Below are 18,226 nucleotides of genomic sequence, written 5' to 3'. Positions count from 1 at the left end.
TTTAACAAAAAAAAAACGCAACAGATTGCAGTTTCTAAAATTGGGAACAGGCTTAAAAGTTTACAAGTAAAAACTAACACCCCACTACAGTTTAAAGGAAAAAAAGTTATGCAACCTACTGTTAAAGTACAGATTTGAGATGGCCCAGGAAATCCCTTATAAACTCAATCTGTAAGCCTCTCTCATGGTTCGTTCCAGAAATCATACTCTTTGGTGGTTTGGAATTTTTTGAAAAAAAAAACCAAGTCTTACAGACAGATTAGTTCAATTTTAAATCATTCCCTTCATTTACTAATAGCATCACTGTTACAACATAACACGGATACCTATAAATCAAGCTAATTGGATTCTATTAAACCCCAGAGTAGGAAATCACTTCTTTCAAGAGCCCTAGCCAGTACGACAGAGTAGCTATCAAAAACAGACTATTTTTATACACAGGCTTACAAAGGCATTACTGTCACAAACACAAAAGTTAATGAAAGCACTGCATGTTCTGAACTAGACAGATAATAGCGAAGGACAATAATTCAGGAAAGAATTTAGTTTGACAGAGTTTTGTTCCAAGGTCAGAGTTAAACGTTGTGAAATTAATTAGCTGTGAATGTTATCACTTGGCGTTGGTTTATACAGATTCTTATCTTCTCTTGCCATACTATTTTTAGTGTGCAGCAAATGTGTTCTATAATTCAAAATTACATTTTAGTTTAAATTTTTTAAAAGGACAACATTTAAGGCTATTAACTTTCTCATTACCTCTTCAATTAAGTTGATGTTCATGCTATTACTGGACAGCATTACTAATTAATCTCTGTAGAAGCAGCTAATGAGTTGAGCTTTGCTCCTTGGTGACTTTTATCTTCCTCAATTCTGCACCCATTATGAGGTGCAGTCTTACAGAAGGCATATTTAACTGAAATCATGTCTGTAAGACACCCTAGCAGTATTTTTAAAACCAGGGATTTTCCTATGATGTACTGGTCAATAGTTTTCCTGTTATCCACATAGCTTAGATAAAAAGAGTTCTGACTTCAGAGTTATTGTTGGACTTGATTGACTGCTGTATAATATGCACACAATCATTTAACTGGTAATAAAACTTTTTTTTCAAAAAAAAAGTCCTGCAGAGTCAGGATGCAAGACCAATTTTCTTCAGAGGAAACAATAGCAATATGGATTAGCCCCTGCAGTTTCAATTTAAGCCAATTTAAATATCTGCACAAATTCCCTTTCCCAGAATGGAAAATGAAATTACAATTTGAAATGCTGAATATTCAAAACAGTACAATTGTACTTCTAAATTTGGAACTGGTAACCTTTAAACTAGCTGAATTGTAGTGTCCTAGTCCACTTAAAAATTACACTTCAGGCGAGCAAAAAAAAAATCAACCAAATCCAAGTCATATATTTAAAGGTTGACAGTATCTACAAGTGTTAAATACATTTAAGAATTTTTCATCTTAGAATCTTAGGTGATTACATTTAAAAAACAGCAAATAAATTTATCAATTTTCTTTTTCCTTCTCACAAAAGATTCTACACTTCAGAAAGAGTACATTTTTAAAAAAGAACAGGCCAACGATCAACAAACAAGAAAATAAATCTGAAAAAGTGCAAATATACAAGAAAGCTTTTGCTGGAAGGAGTAAAAACTTAAATTCTGGCAGAATATCATTCATCATTAAGTCTCAAGTACCAATCTTGTGCAAACTTTTTTTGAACTGTAATCATATGCCAGTTTTGGACATATGAGATTCCTCAAATTTCAAATCAAAAGACATAAGCATCATGAGAAGCCTCCAATAATTGAAGCTGGATTCAAGCCTAATCTCAAAATGAAAGTAAAATGCTCAGCTTTGTGGTGCAAAAATTTAAAAGCCAAAAAGGTTACATGTGTCCTAGCATGTGACAAAATGCAGTTCTTTCCACAAGTTAGATTCTACATGATCAGTTCTTTTCCTTAAGAGGGGTTACTCTGGAGTAAGTGCAAGCAAGTGTTCCACAAAAGTAAAAAAACAAAATAGTCTCAAATTTGGAAAACAACAGAAAGGTTTCAAATGACAACAGGTCAACATTTTAAGCCTATAACTCTTTCTCCCTCTTCCCCCAATATTAAAAATGGGTCAACAGTTTCCTAATTGCATTAATCATGCTAATGGAGTTTCTGGCTTCAAATGAAAGTAGTATTATACAACGTTTAATTTAAGTGGTCTACTTACAGTCCTTCCTTGGAACAGACTGGCTAAAATCAGAAGTGTAAAGCAGATACAGGAGAAGGTCTATTCCACCCTCTTATTCAATTTAGATCCTGTCTACTTTTAGACTTCACAAACTAATACTAAAGTTCCTTCAAATCATTGCTCTAGGGAAAGACCATAGTTGAGGAGTCAATTCCATGCAGCATAACAGCAACACTATACAAATCTCAACTGCTTCTCCAACTGCATCCGAAAAGCTTCAGCTATTCATCATTTAGTCTTCAGTCAGAAGTGGCTTAAAAAGAAAAAAAAAGAAAAAACAACCAGTTAGAAAGTATATGGTAGCTTTATGTAGAGATGCATTTGCCATTGACTGTAGTTATTGCAGATAACAAGGTCGTGCTTTATTAACCTGGCTGCCGCATGGGAAGTACGTACGTGTAAAAGACAGTGTTCAACCCAAAATCAAACATGTTCTTCATCTTCCTAAACCCAAATAATATCTTAACATCAAAGCAAAAGCAGAACTAGAGATTGGAGTAACTTGACAAACTTGGCTGTAAGAATTGATGTTTCACATTCAGTCTAATACTAGTCTATTCAACAAACCCTTATTGGGTCAAAGTCAAAGTCTCACACCACAGTTGCTGCCAAACTTGCTGGATTTTTCCAAAAATCAGAAATCTCCAGCATTCACACAAATTTTGCTTTCATGGTTTTTTTCAGTACTCTTCATCCTCAAGGTGGAGAATAGCCAAAATGATTCAAGTCACAATGACAAGAATGTACCCTTCATCGGTGTTTTGGATGTCAGCTTGTACTGGAATATAGTTCCACAGAAGAAGACAGCCTATTAAATTCACCTGATTAGTCCTTCGGGACTACAGATGAATACTGGCTGGATATCCTTATCTAAATACAATCCTTTTTCGTGAAATACATGTAAAACATGCCATTTGATGGCAATTACTCAGATTGACAACAAAGCAAAAATTCATCAAACTTGGCACCTTCTGGTCACTAGTCCTGTGGGATGGTGGCAGGTATGTTCCCCATTAGACAATCAGGTAGATGATATTATTAAAAAAAAGGGCCAAATAACAATGTACCAAATTCAAAATGAACAATGTACAAGTGTTCATTTCCTTTGGCTTAAAAAGGATGTGAAATCATTTATTTCACATTTAGTTGTGTCTGTTGACACATTGTGTGTGAACCTCAAACAAAAAGATGAGGCAGCTACAAATTTAGCATCACAACATACCTCTGTGGCATCACCAAGTACAGATTCACGTGCATTTGGACGCTGCCAATCACGCTTAAGGAGCATCCAGGCAACAGTCATGGAGAAACACAACAGAATCACTCCCAAAACATTGGCCAGACATGCTTCAGGTGGCAGATTCTTGTAGGAACTAGTTGAATTTGGAGCATTACTGAAGGGGAAAAACAGTAGCATTAAATATTTACCAGTATATACTATAAAACCAGTAATTAGTTTTTGAACAGTTCAAACAGCAAATCAAATTCTCCCCTATCACAAGAGGAAATGGTCCTCAACCCATGTGTAATTTAGAGCAGAGAAGTGAATAAACAAGAGACTGAAATGATAAGAAAAAAGTTTGAGGTATTTGATATGCCAGTCTGTGGCTCAAGGATTGCACTATTTACAATGAGATTCAGTTAGATTAAATGCTTTGTTATATTCTATAAAACCTTTGCAGACTTCTTACTGAGTGTTTATGCTATGAAGTAATGTCAAAACATGTATTTAATTTTTGTGCCTAATGTAATAAGTGCTTTATAATTTGAGCATAAAGCCAGAGCTGAGGATAGCAGACCTTAAATTTGGTCAGAAGTAGATCTTAAATGTGGGCCCTGAAGAAAGGCTTACAATCAAGGCAACTGAAGCTATAATTACCACTAACAGAGCAATTAAATTCCAATCATATCCAAAACTGTAATTTTATACAGTATTTTGGGGAAAAAAAAACACTATCAGGGAGGTACAAGTTCATAGTCCCTCACATTCCACTTACACATCCTTGGTTGGAACCCAGTCTTTTTTCCCTAAAAACCATCACTTTTCCCTAGGGAATCTTACATTAGCATTTTAGTTGTCTGAACAGTAGCCACCTGGATGAAAAGCCTGCTTAGAATTCTGGTGAAGCTTTGACTGTGCAGGATATCAAAGCCAGAACGCAGTAAAGTTGCAGATACCTCTGATGGAGATCAAAATTTGGAAACTTGGAGGACTTCACCTCAATCTTCTGGACAGTCCTAAATTAATGTAATTTAGTTTCACTAATCTGTTTTGTGAATCACTAACTTAATACATTTTTCATCTCTTTTCAGATCCTGAAAAATGTCAGTTTCCAGAAGATGACCATAAAAAGAAAAAAGTTTTAAAGCAATTATTAATTGAGAGTTTCAAAAACTGGAGAAGGACTTTTGTCCTTTCAAACCAAAACTTACAGCACAAATATTAACTTTTCATTAATTCCGGACAGAGAAGCAGCAATGGCCATTACTAAGATGCAGAGTCCAAAGAAGGCATGCAGATCTTTGTAAGCAGCTCGAAGCCAGAGGGGTGTGCAGGGCAGTAAGAAGGCCAGGAATCCCAGCAGCCACTGTAGATCGAAGAAGAACAAATTAGAATGTTACAAAATTAGACTTATACTAGCAGGAACAGTCCTACATACATGGATGTTTGACAAGCCTCTCAGAGGGTCAAGTAGGACATAAATGAACTTCATGAGGTGATACAGTTGAAGAATCATGCTGGCAAGACAAAACATCATTCTGCAACTGCCAACAAAATCTTACAGTAAAATCTCATTTGAGCACTTCAAACAATACATAAAATCGAGACCAAGTCTTATCAGGTTCTATTTGAAGCCTGCATTCCAAGTGGAGGCAACATTTGTACAGAAGCAGCAAAACTCCAACTGGTCTGCTCATCACATGCTGATAAAAAAAAGCAGCAACACAAAAGACAATTTAATTTGAAAGTCTTATCCAAAATGCTTCCTTCACTGTTCCCTAGTCACTTATTACTGAAATGATTTTCAAAAAAACTTGAAGACAAAGTTCTTTGCCATCTTCTCTGGAATAGGTTCACCTCATGAGTGATTCCTCACTTAACTGTGTTAATCATTCACACGCACCTTGAGGAAGCCACCAAAACATCACCACCAAGATAGTGCATGACACATTTGAACAGAAGCCTTGTTGTGGTTGATGTTCATTATGAAAGCATAAAACTTGTATCAAGGAAGTTGGAAGGGAAGTCAAGTTGTTTTTCAGAATCATCATTACAACTGTAAAATTCCAAGCTAGTTGACAAAGTTTCAGGCTTTTTGAAGCCCCCCCCCCGGAAGAAAGGGCAGATGGAGATGTATGAAAATTAAGGTTCTCTGCAGTTACATCTTGCAAGCATAGATGGATGAAAAAGGTAACAGTTCAAGGATAAAGAATAGAGAAGCCAAGAGAAATGACAAGATAAGATTCATGACTATTGGTGATTATACTACATGAACCATTGGAACGGAAGTTGTCCTAATTAAAAGAATGCTACACTATATACAAACTGAATATGCATAATCCAAACTATTGGTCTTAAATTGTAAAGACTGTTTTATTTTCTGGATTGTTAATTGTGGACTGAAATGGGATAAGAACGGTTTAAAAAGAAACTCAGGATTGTGAAAAGGAGTGCTCCATTTTTCTTAAAAATCAAAAGTAGTTACCTGATATTCATTGCAAGTGTTACTGGAACAAGCAACATTGATATGGAAAAGGACTGCCAACAGGCTATACAACTAGATTTAAGTGGCGAAAAGTAGCCAACTGGTCACCATTCCTCAGCTCAAATGACAAAGACGTTTTGCTTACAAGCAACTATCTGATTGGACTTCGAGTAACCAAACAGCTACTTTCGTTAGAAGCCAAATCGATAGGAAGGTACTGTCCTTCACCCTATAGTTTTAACCAAATTAAAACAAAGCCAGTTTATTTCCCCCACAGTTGTTGGAGGCTGTAGGTTTGAAATGGAAAGTCAGGCAGAGTGTCCAGACAAAAATAAAAAGCTACTGATGCTAGATATCTGAACTTAAAAACAAATTGCTGGAGAAACTGAATAGATCTGACAGCATCTGGAGACAGAAATCAGAGGCAACAAGTCCTACAACCCTTATTCAGAACTGGAACATTACTGGACTTGTAATATCAACTCTGCTTTCTCTCCACTCATGCTGGCACACCTACTGAACTTAGTTATTTCTGGTTTTTAATTTTAGATTCAGATGCCTTCCCCAAATCTTTCCATCCACCCATACCCTTACACACAGACAAAATAAGTATGTGGGATTAGAGTTTTGAGGGGGTGAGAGTTTTAAAACAAAGTCATATGTCAAAGATTGACAATCTTTACCTGTACCTCACATCCATTTCTGTAATAGACAAACAAAGTCACTAGTTAAATACAGAAACCAGGTCTGTATGTTTAAATCAACATGTGCCAGAAAAAAAAAGAAGGACAGTAAACTGGGGAATTGTGTACTTATAGGCACTCTAACCTTTTTGTAATGACTCCAGAATTGCAGAACCAGATTTCCAGTGTGCTATCTCATGGAGGTGTAACATAATCACTTCCTGTGATTCTGCATTCTAAGTGGTCTCGAGTAAAGGAACTTCTTTTCATGTCCCACTGCAGATTTATTAGTAACTTATTACACAGCTCAGTTTTAAGACCAATCCACAAGTGAAAAGGTTTTCCATAACCAGTTAACTCAATATTAAAAGATAGAAGAAAAATAACAATTCTAAATTTTACTGTCATGTGAACCTGTGTGCCAAGGTATGGTGGAAAGGGTTGTCATACATGCTTTACAGGCAGATTGTACAAGTGCATCAGAGCAGAATGCAAGATTCAATGTTACAGCTGCCAAAAAAAAGTTGCAGAGATCAATATTAGAGGTCCATTCAAAGTCTGATAAGTGGGGAATAAGCTGTTCATAATTCAGTCAAGGTCTAATATTCTGGTGTCTCAGTTCTTTATTATAAGAGGATTATGGAGACCTCAACTGCAGTATGGTCTGACTAAATTCCTTCACAAACAGAACCTACAGGAAGGGTTTAAAGATGGATATGGGCCAAGTACTGGCAAATGGGACTAGATTAGGATTTCTAGTCGGCATGGACGAGTTGGACCAAATGGTCTGTTGCCGTGCTGTACATACAAATTCCATGTCTAAATTAAGGTCTCATAACTCACCTTGTAGATTTGCTGAAATTGCGACTATTTGGTGGTCTACAGTATACCCATTTCAGTAGACTCCATCTTTTGATATAATCCAGATTGATTCTATATCTCATTGCTAGTTACATCTCGCTAGCACCCTTTAATCACCATTGTTTTACCATCATTCCTTTCCAAATGTTACATGAAACAATAATTCTCCTTTGGTGGTTGTTTAGGTTATCCCCATTATATCCCATGAAGAGGAGCTAAGAGAGGACTGGTCATCAGTTAATTCCAAAGAGGGCAAGAGAGCCACAGCAGCAGCATTCCCAAGTCTGATTTCAGTTTCAGTCTGTTCCAGAGGGGTCACATATGTCTGACCAGGTTGATTACAATAACTACGATGGAAGTAAAAGTGGCCATGGCATATTAAAGAACTGTGAATAAGAGACACAGAAAACAGAAGTATGTACAGTTGGTATCCAGAGTGACACTAGCAATATAACTGAATGTGAATGAACAAAATTAAAAAGACGCATGGCTGACATTAAGAGAGAATGACAACTGTTAGTGTACAGGAGGCCATTCAGCCTATTGGCACGAGGTAATAGAACTTGTGAAGGTACAATCTCCTGCCTTCTCTCCATATAAATGTCATGCAGGAATATCTCTATAGTCATCCAACGACCTCCTGAAATCCAATGTTTCCACCATATTTCCAGACAGTGATAATGAGTCACCCTTCCTACATTTGAGCATTATTGAAGAATAAGAGGACATTGATTTGATGAGGGGGCAGAGTTTCTCTTACCTATTCTATCCAACCCGCTCATGACTTTGAAACTTGCGATCAATCTCCTCTTATCTTCCTTCTCACAAAGAACAGCAGTCCCAACTTCTTAAATGTATCCTCATACCTGAAACTGCTCATTCTTGGAACTATTCTATGACTCTTCTGCGATCTCACCAATGCAACCACACCTTTCCAATAGTGTGATGACCACAGCTAGACATAATACTCCAACTGAGGTCTAACATGGATCATGTTAGAGTTCAATATCACTCCTTGCACCAGATCTCCCAATGGTCTCCTCTCTATTCCATTTAATAGGAAGCCAAAAAATTGGGAACACTATCTTTCTCAAGGTTCAGAAGTTGTTACACAATTAGAAATGGTTTCTGTAAAAATCCAGTAGCTCAGCAAAATAACCCTTCATGGTTGCCATGGTTTAGGTGTTAGGCTATTTCAATCACGTGGAGTCAGATGTATAGCACGGAAACAGACCCTTCAGTCCAAATCATCCATACTGATCAGATATTCTAACCCAATCTTGTCCCATCTGTCAGCACCCGGCCCATATCCTTCCTATTCATATATCCATCCAGATGCCTTTTAAAATGTTGCAAATGTACCAGCTTCCACCACTTCCTTTGACAGCTCATTCCATCTGCGTGAAAACGTTGCCCCTTAGATCTGTTAGATCTTTCCCTGCTCACCTTTAACCTATGCCCTCTAGTTCTGGACTTCCTCCCCACCCCAGGGAAAAGACTTCATCTATTTACACTATCCATGTCCATCATAATTTTGTAAACCTCTAAAAGGTCACCCCTCAGCCTCCGACACTCCAGAGAAAACAGCCCCAGCCTGTTCAGCGTCTCCCTGTAGCTCAGATCCTCCAACCCTGGCAACATCCTTGTAAATCTTTTCTGAACCCTTTCAAGTTTCACAACATCTTTCTGTTAGGAAGGAGACCAGAATTGCACACAATATTCCAACAGTGGCCTAACCAACATCCTGTACAGCTGCAACATGACCTCCCAACTCCTGTACTCAAACCAATAAAGGAAAGCATACCAAATATATTCTTCACTGTCCTATCTACCGGTGACTGTACTTTCAAGGAGCTATGAACTTGGACTCCAAGGTTTTTGTTCAGCAACACTCCCTAGGACCTTACCATTAAGTGTACAAGTCCTGCTAAGATTGCTTTCCCTAAATGCAGCACTTCACATTTAAATCGAAATTAAACTCCACCTGCCACTCATCAGCCCATTGGCTCATCAAGATTCCAAGAAGTAAATGTTTTACAAAGTACTCCTACAACCCTAATTTTGTCAATATATTGACAGATGTAGATTTCAGAAACTATTATTAATAATAAAAATTGGCAAGATTTTTTCCCCTTCAAGGGCACCACACTAAGTGTAGCAGCTATGTCAGAGTTCTGACTCACTTGGGCTCTAACACCAATACATTCAATGAAATTCTGGTCTATATAGCCAGTTGCATATATTCAGAAAATCAAGACAATTTAAAAAAAAAATACATTGTTCAGGCATTACACAAGTTAACTTTGTCATAGAAGTGGAAGCTTTGTTATTTCTTCCTTTCACAATTGTGAGCAGTCAGATTTATAAGAAAGGTCTAAAATTAAAGAAAAAAAACACTTCTTACCTGAAAGCCAAAGAGAATAATGGCTGCAAATCCCACCCAGCTGTGTATGGAATACAAGTTGGGGATGTGCATCTTATTGTGGAACCCAAATGCTGCCACCAACCCAATAATGGCAAGAGAAAATGCACCAAGGTTCAATGTAGCATGAACTAGCTTTACGAGCAACTTGCTCCTCGACTGGGTGAAGGGCAATCTGTATACAAGAATGGCTGAAATAAAATGTAATTGTTTAAATACATGCAAAAATCCATCAGGAAACAAATTTGTAAATTCAAATCATTTACCCAAGTGTACAAAACCCCAGCCTGTATTTTGACTTGGAGATCAGTAGCTTGCAATTTAGTAAAGAGTTGGTGAACACAGTTGAAAACTTGAACTATTGTTGCAGTTGGTAGGTGAACGCTTATTCTCTTTAGAAGTCTAACCTGAACCTGTCTGGACAGCCAAAATGGTCACGGATCACCTCCATGCATCTCAGTTTTACAATACAGCTGGTAGCTTAGGGAGAGCGAGAGAGCAATCACTCAAAACCCCTCCTGTTTTAGGATTGCAGCTTCTATCAGCTTGCAACAATCCCTTAATCTGGGATGTCAATACACTTAATATCTTCCAAAGTGTCGTCACAGAGGAGCTTCTGGTTCATCAGTACAAAAAATTTATGATGTTTTATGTTTCACACTTGAAACAGTACATGGGGACCAGAAGAATCACAGCCAGTCAGGCAGCATGTCCAAGAGCCAATATTTCAAGCTTAACCGTTCAGTCCTGACGAAGGGGGTAGCATCCATGACTAAACAAGAATAAAACAAAAAACTACTTAAAAAAGGTCACATTAAAAAAAGTCAGCAGCAGCCTAAAACAAAAAGTTGTGAAACTTGCTTTGTTATTTCATTTAAAATAAAAAAAGGTAACTTATGAAAAGTGCTAGCATAATACTGAAGCTCTTGTTATCTATTTTATAACTATAAACTCTGTTCCCTTAAAGTTAAGGTGAATGTTTGTATCTTGGAGGGAGAGACTGGAAATTAATAGTTCGGCGAGTGGTAGAGACATTAAAATCATTACTTTACCTCAGTTCAGTGGAAGACTGAAGTATCATCCCAATATTGACATGTAATGCAGAGGTAATCCTAAGAGAAAGAACTTAAACAACTGTCATCATTGGGATGGGCAGGGATTGGGGGGGGGGGGGGGGGGGGGGGAGAAGGAGTGGAGTGAGCAAGAGCCTCAGTTTTCAGATTGAAGGCATATAAATTTACCCAGGGTCTTGAAGTGGTAGACAGTGGATCCATTGATAGTTTAGAATATTCTAAACTTCATTGCTGGAAAGGTTCCATGGATTAGTAAGAGAAAAAAAAAGGTTGACATAAAACACTTATTTTAAAAAAAAAAAGAGGGGGCATCAGAAGGTAGGAAATTATGGATCAATTAGTTAAATTGGTATCATTAGGAAATTAAAGCAGCAAAAGCAGGTTATTTGAAAAGTCAAAACATAATTCAGAGTCAGCATGGTTTTATGAAGGGTAAATTACATTGACCAATTTGCTACAGTTTTTCAAAAACAAAACTAGCAAAGTGGATAATGGGGATCATGTCAATGTACTATATCTGACTTTCCAGAAGACATTTGATAAGAGGTTACACACAAAAGGTTAATACACAAAAAGTAATATCAAATGAAGTTAGGGATTTTTTTTAAAGCTTAGATTGAAGATTGCTTTCTGGTGGTTAGCCAGAGTCTGGATAAAGTGAGCCTTTTTCTGATTGGGAAGACAACTAATAGGATGCCACAGGGATCAGTGTTCAGGCACCAATTATTTATAATACATTAGTGACTTGGACACAAGAAGAGAATGTACTACAGCCAAATTTGACAAGTAATACTAAAAATAGAAGAGAAAGCAACATAAAAATCCAAAAGTGGATATGGATAGCTTAGGGGAATGGACCAAAATTTGTCAGATGGGCATTTAATGTGGCTAAGTAACATTATCCATTTTTGTCAGAAAAATATAAGAAAAGGCAGAATTATCTGAATGGAGAGAAACTTTAGTGTGTGTCCAATGCAGAGGGATCTGGGTGTCCTTGTGCATGAATCACAAAATACTATGCAAGTAATAAGAGGTGGCAAATGGAATTTAAACTTGAAACTAAAATGAGATATGACCTCAAATGTATGAGTGTGTTCTCACAAGTGCATTTTACAGTTGCAGCAACACTGTTCAACTTTGTTTATTCCTTTAGCAATAGTGCTGCAACTCCACAAGGCATTCATGAGACCATACCCAGCATATTACTGACAGATTTGGTCCCCTTGAGTACTTGCACTGGAGGCAAATCAGGATGTTCACTAGATTAATTCCAGAAATAGGAGGGGTTTCTTTTAAGAGTGTTTGGAAAGTGTAGGCCTACACTCGGGTGTTTAAAAAGGAGATAATTGAAATGTATGGAGAAATTAAAAAGATTTAACAGTCAACATAGAAAGGTTGTTTCTACATGTAGGGTGATCTAGAATGAGAAGTCATAGTTTTTAAAAACAATGACACTTTCTCCTAAAACTGATTTGAAGAGGAATTACTGCTTTCAAAAGGGTTGAGAATCTGTGGAATTCATTACCCCAGGATATAGCGGATGCTGAGACAGAGTCAGTTTAAGAAAATAGATAGATTTTTAATTTGTAATGGGATGAAGGGTTTTGAAGAGTGGGTAGGGTTATGGAGTAAAGACCAAGGAGGAAGTTAGTCATGATTGTCCTGAATGCTGGACCAGGCTCAAGAGGCTGTGTTGCTTTCTCCTGCTTATTTTGTCCAGAGAGTTTGACAGTTAAAACAAATAATGTAAATCTCAATAGACAACAGCTTCTGTCATCTCTTCACTGGTACATTAAAGTCATGTGTGTCTCATATTTTGTTTCAAGTTTGAAATCTGGAAGCAGAGTTCAGTGCTGTGCAAGTAAATGAAACTTAGGCAATTTTCACAAAATGCTTTTTTCCCCCACTGTAGTCAACTAAAAAAAAGATCAGCTTCCTTCAAGTTGAATGTGTTCTTGGTGTCCAAGACTGCCTAATGTCACAACATACACATGGATAAATTCAGTTTTGAAAGAATGCAGGGACAAGTTTAAACAAAGGATTTGTACTTTCTACTGTTTCTGGATAAAATCCAGGTGTCAATGTTCACACAAACCACATCGTCCAACTCTGATCAGTCCATACCAGTCAAGAATGTGGTGGCCATTATGATCAATACTGCCAAGGAAAAATGCAATCGACAATTGCTAGATTGGCAAGGATGATGTCAAGTAGTTTTGTAAATTCTAGCAGCTATCTAGATAGACGCTACGTTATCTAGGGTCTTCAAGGTCCATCAAAGTACATTGAATGCATTTTCTATCCACTGCTTCTTCCAAGTTGAGCTCAACATAGAACATCTTCAAACCATCAGTTGAGGGACGCCATTTGGTCTGCTCAGCAAGAGGTTTCCTAGTCTGTGTTTAATTTGACACAGACTTCTTTGGGTCCAGAATCAATTGACTCACAGGACTGCACCCTCTTGATTGCATATCACTGGGTACCAACACTGGTGAAATGGAGTAATCTCAGACATTTACTGAAAGGCATAATTATTTCCTATTACTTGACTGATCCACAGTACAGCTCTCCCAATACTGGCACAAGTTTCCACATTGGTGAAGGTGATTTTGCAGGTGACCTGGCAAAGTTTGCCTTGATATCTGCTGCCTCATTGATGGCATTGGATTGATCTCAATTTAGCTTTGCTGCAGAACTTCAGTGTGACAATGTATAGTGAAGCTGCATGGAAAGTGTAGACTAAAGCAATTTTCAGATGCTAAGTATGATACAAGCATGATCAAAAAATTACACTCATTAGAAGTATTGTTTGAAAAGATTGCCAAATGTCACTAGTGCAGTGCAGCACCTAAATTTTCAAGAGGAAATTGGGGCTTTGGGGCAAATATGATCAACCAGCAAGCCAATTTTAAAAAGCCACATTCCAAGCTTACCATTCCCATAAAGGACAACAAGCCCAGTCACCATGCAGACAGGATGCCAATTAAACATCTTCGCCGAGCCATCCCAGGCAAAGCCTCCTCTGTAGACCTTACTCCAAGTAGTCACAATTATAATACAAATTAGACCCAAGAGGAGAGACAAGGTGTAGATAAGATAGAACACATGGCAGCTCTTCATTTTTGTCCTGCACAGCAAAAAAGAGATTGAGAGAAGGTGGAAAATTGAACATTATACTTCATGCCAAGGTAATGTTGGGGGGGGGGGGGGGGGGGGGGAAAAAGAGAGAAGACATGAAATTTGCAGACATAATTTAAATCAATTTTACAGAACAATAATAATCCAAATATTGCTTTCCAGTGTGACTTGATTTTTTCAATCCCATTCATATTAAAATTTAACATGCAGAAGGTTCTTCCATTTGCCAAGCATATTAACCCTTACTGCAATAAGGATAGCTAAAATATGGTAGCCCCAAAATGTCCAGCGAGTGAGTGCGTAAACCGAGTCAACAGGTGTTGATATTGAGTAGGAGTGTTGTGGGAGAAGGAAAATGCCTAATATCCATATGCAGACCACCACAAGTGAAAAGACTGATGGTAGAATTAATATGCACATTTACTTTTCTAGTTGGAGGAGTCAAAAACCAGATGGGAGAGGGTTATTCTAGGATCAGGGCTTCCTAAAGGAGTAGCAAAATCTTAATTTGTAAATACAGAGTATTAAATGCTACAGGACAAAAAGCAGGTCAGTAAAATATAGATCAATGGTAAGACAGACTAAATGAGTTGAATGACATTTGTTCATAAATTTCACTAATCTGAAACATGGGTCAATAATATTTAAAAAAAAATAGTACCCAACTATAAGCAACTGAACAATTAGACATTGTTACAAATGTGTTTTGCGGTAGATGCGATTTAGTACAAAACTATTCCCAAACCAGTGAAACAACAAAAAAGCATAATTGCAACTGAAGTTTCGTGGATTTTTGATTATGAATCATCTTGCTTTCAGAGGTTAATTATATTTGTTTAATTAGGTCAGAATAGAAAAACCAGGTCATGGAAACAGTAAATGGTTTAAATAGTTAGAGACCTGGGAGAGTTTAAAAAAAAAATTTAAAAGCATGCTGTGAACTCTGAAAGGCTATTAAATTCATTAACTCAGTACAGTTTGTGATCAAGTTGTGTGGAACTCAGGAATGCTTTTCTACACAAGGGGTGCTTGCTGAGAGAAATTAGTTGCAGTTTGGAATGAAAATTGTTAAGGCAAATTAGTGGCTTTTGACAGCACTAGTGTTGCTGTTAACTTCTCCTGCCCTAATTGCAGGGTGTCTGTTTTTGGGAGCCAGAGATAATTCAGCACAGCTGAGAACAGGTGAAATAAACCCAACGTCGTATTTGCTTGGTGGAGCTCAGAACACCAAAGGAAGTATCACATTGGGAAAGTGGTTTGTCGGCAAAAGAGCTAAAATGGTGCTTATGTGTATATGCTGGAGTGCAGTCTCTGGAACCTCGACTCCAGGGAGGAGATTGAACTACTAAAACTTTGAGTAGTTGATAAGGTAGGTCAAGTCAGAGAGACTTGAAGAGAGTGCTGAAACCAGATCTTCCAAAACAAAATGGAATCCTTGAAAAAGGTGACAAAAAAAAATTAATGTCCTAGACCAGGTGAAACTAATTTTGAGTGGAGTTCCTGAGAAATCCAAGGGGTGTTTTGGTCACATTTACTATCCCATGCATTCTGCAGAATGTTCAAGTTCGTGGGTTTTCCATTTTTAATCCTAGAGTTTAAGAATACAAAACTGTTACAAAACGTAAGAGATTATTTTGCTCTTCAAACTTCATATTATAAAGCTCAGGTTTTTTTTTAAAACGTGTAAACTTATGGCTTCAATGTTGCCACTATGAATAATATAAATCTTGGTCTCCAAACAAAACGAGAAGTTATTAGTCCCGGACCACAACATAAATCTGGAAAGGAATATAACAACGCTAACTTTTTGATCCAATTGACCAACTCTATAGCCTTTACAGCAGCCAGTCATTTAGGCAGAATCATTTTTGATGAAATTTAAATACGCAAAAACGCTTCACTTGCCCCAAAGACAAAAAATACACAATTAGATTTGTTTTTTAAAAAAAACTAAAGTTAGGAAAGAACAAAACACGATTTATAAACCAAAATAGTAAAAAAAGTTCAATAGTTGCCCAGAATTGCGGGGAAAGTTACATCTTTTGATGTAGTCTTGAACTTAGCTCAAAGGCTTTCTTGTCTGACAAGTGTTAAGTTCTGGTGCTGGAACAACTGTATAGCTTTTAACTCTTGAAAGTTGCATAGGCAGAAGTATCACCGCTTGTTTCAAACCCAAAAAGGTGAACATCTGAATTGTGAAGTAGAGATAATACTTACAATTCTCGAAGCGAATCACTAATTGGCATTTTACAGTTTCCCGTGTAACGTAAGTTATAAGCATTAATCATGGGATTTGTATAGTATAACTTTAAAAAGAAACGTATGAATCGCATTCATTCAATTTAATTAACATTTTACAATTAACATGCATTTATGAGTTAAGTGTTGATGCCAACTATGATGTTGTTACCGTTTAAAAGGTAATTAAATGTTTTGTTGCGGAAATAAATAGTTAAGACGACTCTTGAGACCTTTCCCTAACAGTACATAAAGTAGCACATTTAGCTTCATTTAAACAGTGAAATGGATTGTTAAAATGTTCAACTTGCTCATCAGATCGATTTGGACCAACGATACTTGCGGAATTTAAACAGAAACCACAATCTTGAAAGACACAGACAAACTTCACCAACGACAAAGATCTGCAAAATTCCCAGACACAAAAGGATAGAGCCAGCTTTACCTAATAAAATTAATGCTCCTCAAAGTTACAATTTCTTACCGTACACCTTCACTGTTTACAACTATAGGTCATCCTTACAGCCCTTTTAGTTAGGACCTGCTTGCACATCCTCCAATCGTCTGAAGTTCCGCATTGGACGCGCGTGCGTACTAAGTATGTTGCGATATGGGTATTATAGTCTTTGGTAACTAACTGGACTACAACTAGTTCCGTACACTGTCTTTCTATGGAGGACAGCTCCTGAAAGTGAAAGTTTAGAATTTATGACCTTGTTTCTTGGTATTTCGGTATTTGTGATAATGAGGATGATATAAAAAGGTTTTCAGCCTTCGTCAGCCATCAAACGCAGCTATAAAAATCTAACTTATCTTAATGTATTTATATTTCTGTGCAAAAAAAGCTTTGCAGTATTTTGTTGTCATCTTGAAGGAGGAGAAAGTATGTTCTACTCAATTTTCATATGTTAACCAAGGGTCCCAAATTAAATCATCATATGATGCTTGCAGTGATTGTAACAAGGTCAGCAGGTGAACCGCATAGAATGTGAGTTCCCAGATTGGAGTCCTGGCTTACCGATTAGGTCAGGAGCATCAGACATCTGCAGTCCTCACTTTCTCCCAGGAGCATCAGACATTCTGTTTACTCTGAGAGAGCTGGATCAGTATCAAGGACTCTGTACATGGAAATAAAAGGTGATTTTCTGATGGAATACAAGCTTCTGTGGAGTTATTTCACTGGCGACAAAAATAGGATTAATGATGTAACCATGCAAAAGTGCCTACTAGTTGAAGCCAAACTGGACTTCAAACAGGCACTACAACTGGCTTTATCATTGGAAAATGTGGCAAGTGGAGTATATGAGTTGTAGGGCATTCCAAAGCGGACACCCTCTCCCATCCGACTGAGCTTGGGAACACTACTTGAGTGAAAGCAATTGCACAGCCTCACTCAGAACACATCCTGAACAGAGTGACACTCGGTCAGCCCACAGCAAAACCCCAAAACAAAGCCAAGCCTCGGTCAAATGGTGAAAATTGTCTTCAGGATCCGGACTGGATCCAGTTGTACTTGCTGCTAGTGTGAGGACTCAAGGCAGCAAAAGAGTTCCACCGGACCTAAGTTGAGTAAAATAACTCATAGGCCAGTATCCAAGTGAGTGCTCACCCTGGAAAGTTCATCTGTATCTGGTTTTACAAAAAACAAATCTAAATCAATCAAAATAAATGGTCACCTAATTATAATGGAGGTTGATACTGAGGGAGACATTTCAGTGATTGCAGACCCAGTCTTTAATGAAATTTGCTCTGGACTTTAATCCTTCAGTTTGCACAAGACCTTGGCGAGACTGAGAACCTAGTCCAGGAAATCCTGACAGATTACAGGTGCAACTTTAGTTCTGGTCTCTTATGAGAAGCAGCT

General features: G+C 37.5%; 1 protein-coding gene across 1 annotated transcript; it reads right to left on the bottom strand.

The window, feature by feature from the left end:
• Positions 1-263: 263 nt before the first annotated feature.
• LOC122557893 (lysosomal membrane ascorbate-dependent ferrireductase CYB561A3-like) lies at positions 264-16,950 on the bottom strand. Its single transcript, XM_043706090.2, has 6 exons — positions 16,847-16,950; positions 13,920-14,113; positions 9,896-10,104; positions 4,674-4,828; positions 3,463-3,634; positions 264-2,493 (listed from the first exon to the last, which is right to left on the bottom strand). Exons 2-6 carry the CDS (start codon positions 14,104-14,106, stop codon positions 2,473-2,475), a joined length of 744 nt encoding a protein of 247 aa, XP_043562025.1. The 5' UTR covers positions 14,107-14,113; positions 16,847-16,950; the 3' UTR covers positions 264-2,472.
• Between the last annotated feature and the right edge of the window lie 1,276 nt (positions 16,951-18,226).

The sequence above is a fragment of the Chiloscyllium plagiosum genome, unplaced genomic scaffold (assembly GCF_037043375.1).
Source record: "Chiloscyllium plagiosum isolate Xiang-an unplaced genomic scaffold, Cpla_swu_hap1 HiC_scaffold_18, whole genome shotgun sequence".
NCBI classification, from domain to species: Eukaryota; Metazoa; Chordata; class Chondrichthyes; order Orectolobiformes; family Hemiscylliidae; genus Chiloscyllium; species Chiloscyllium plagiosum.
This window is presented reverse-complemented; position numbering and strand designations above follow the sequence as displayed.

Bases quoted from the DNA above. Each gene is read 5' to 3' on its own strand.
- LOC122557893 (XM_043706090.2), bottom strand. From the start codon at position 14,106: ATGAAGAGCTGCCATGTGTTCTATCTTATCTACACCTTGTCTCTCCTC. The intron at 10,105-13,919 runs GTAAGCTTGGAA...ATTTTATTTCAG, and splicing joins TGTTGTCCTTTATGGGAATG to CCATTCTTGTATACAGATTG. The intron at 2,494-3,462 runs GTATGTTGTGAT...TTTCTTTTTAAG, and splicing joins TACTTGGTGATGCCACAGAG to CCACTTCTGACTGAAGACTA.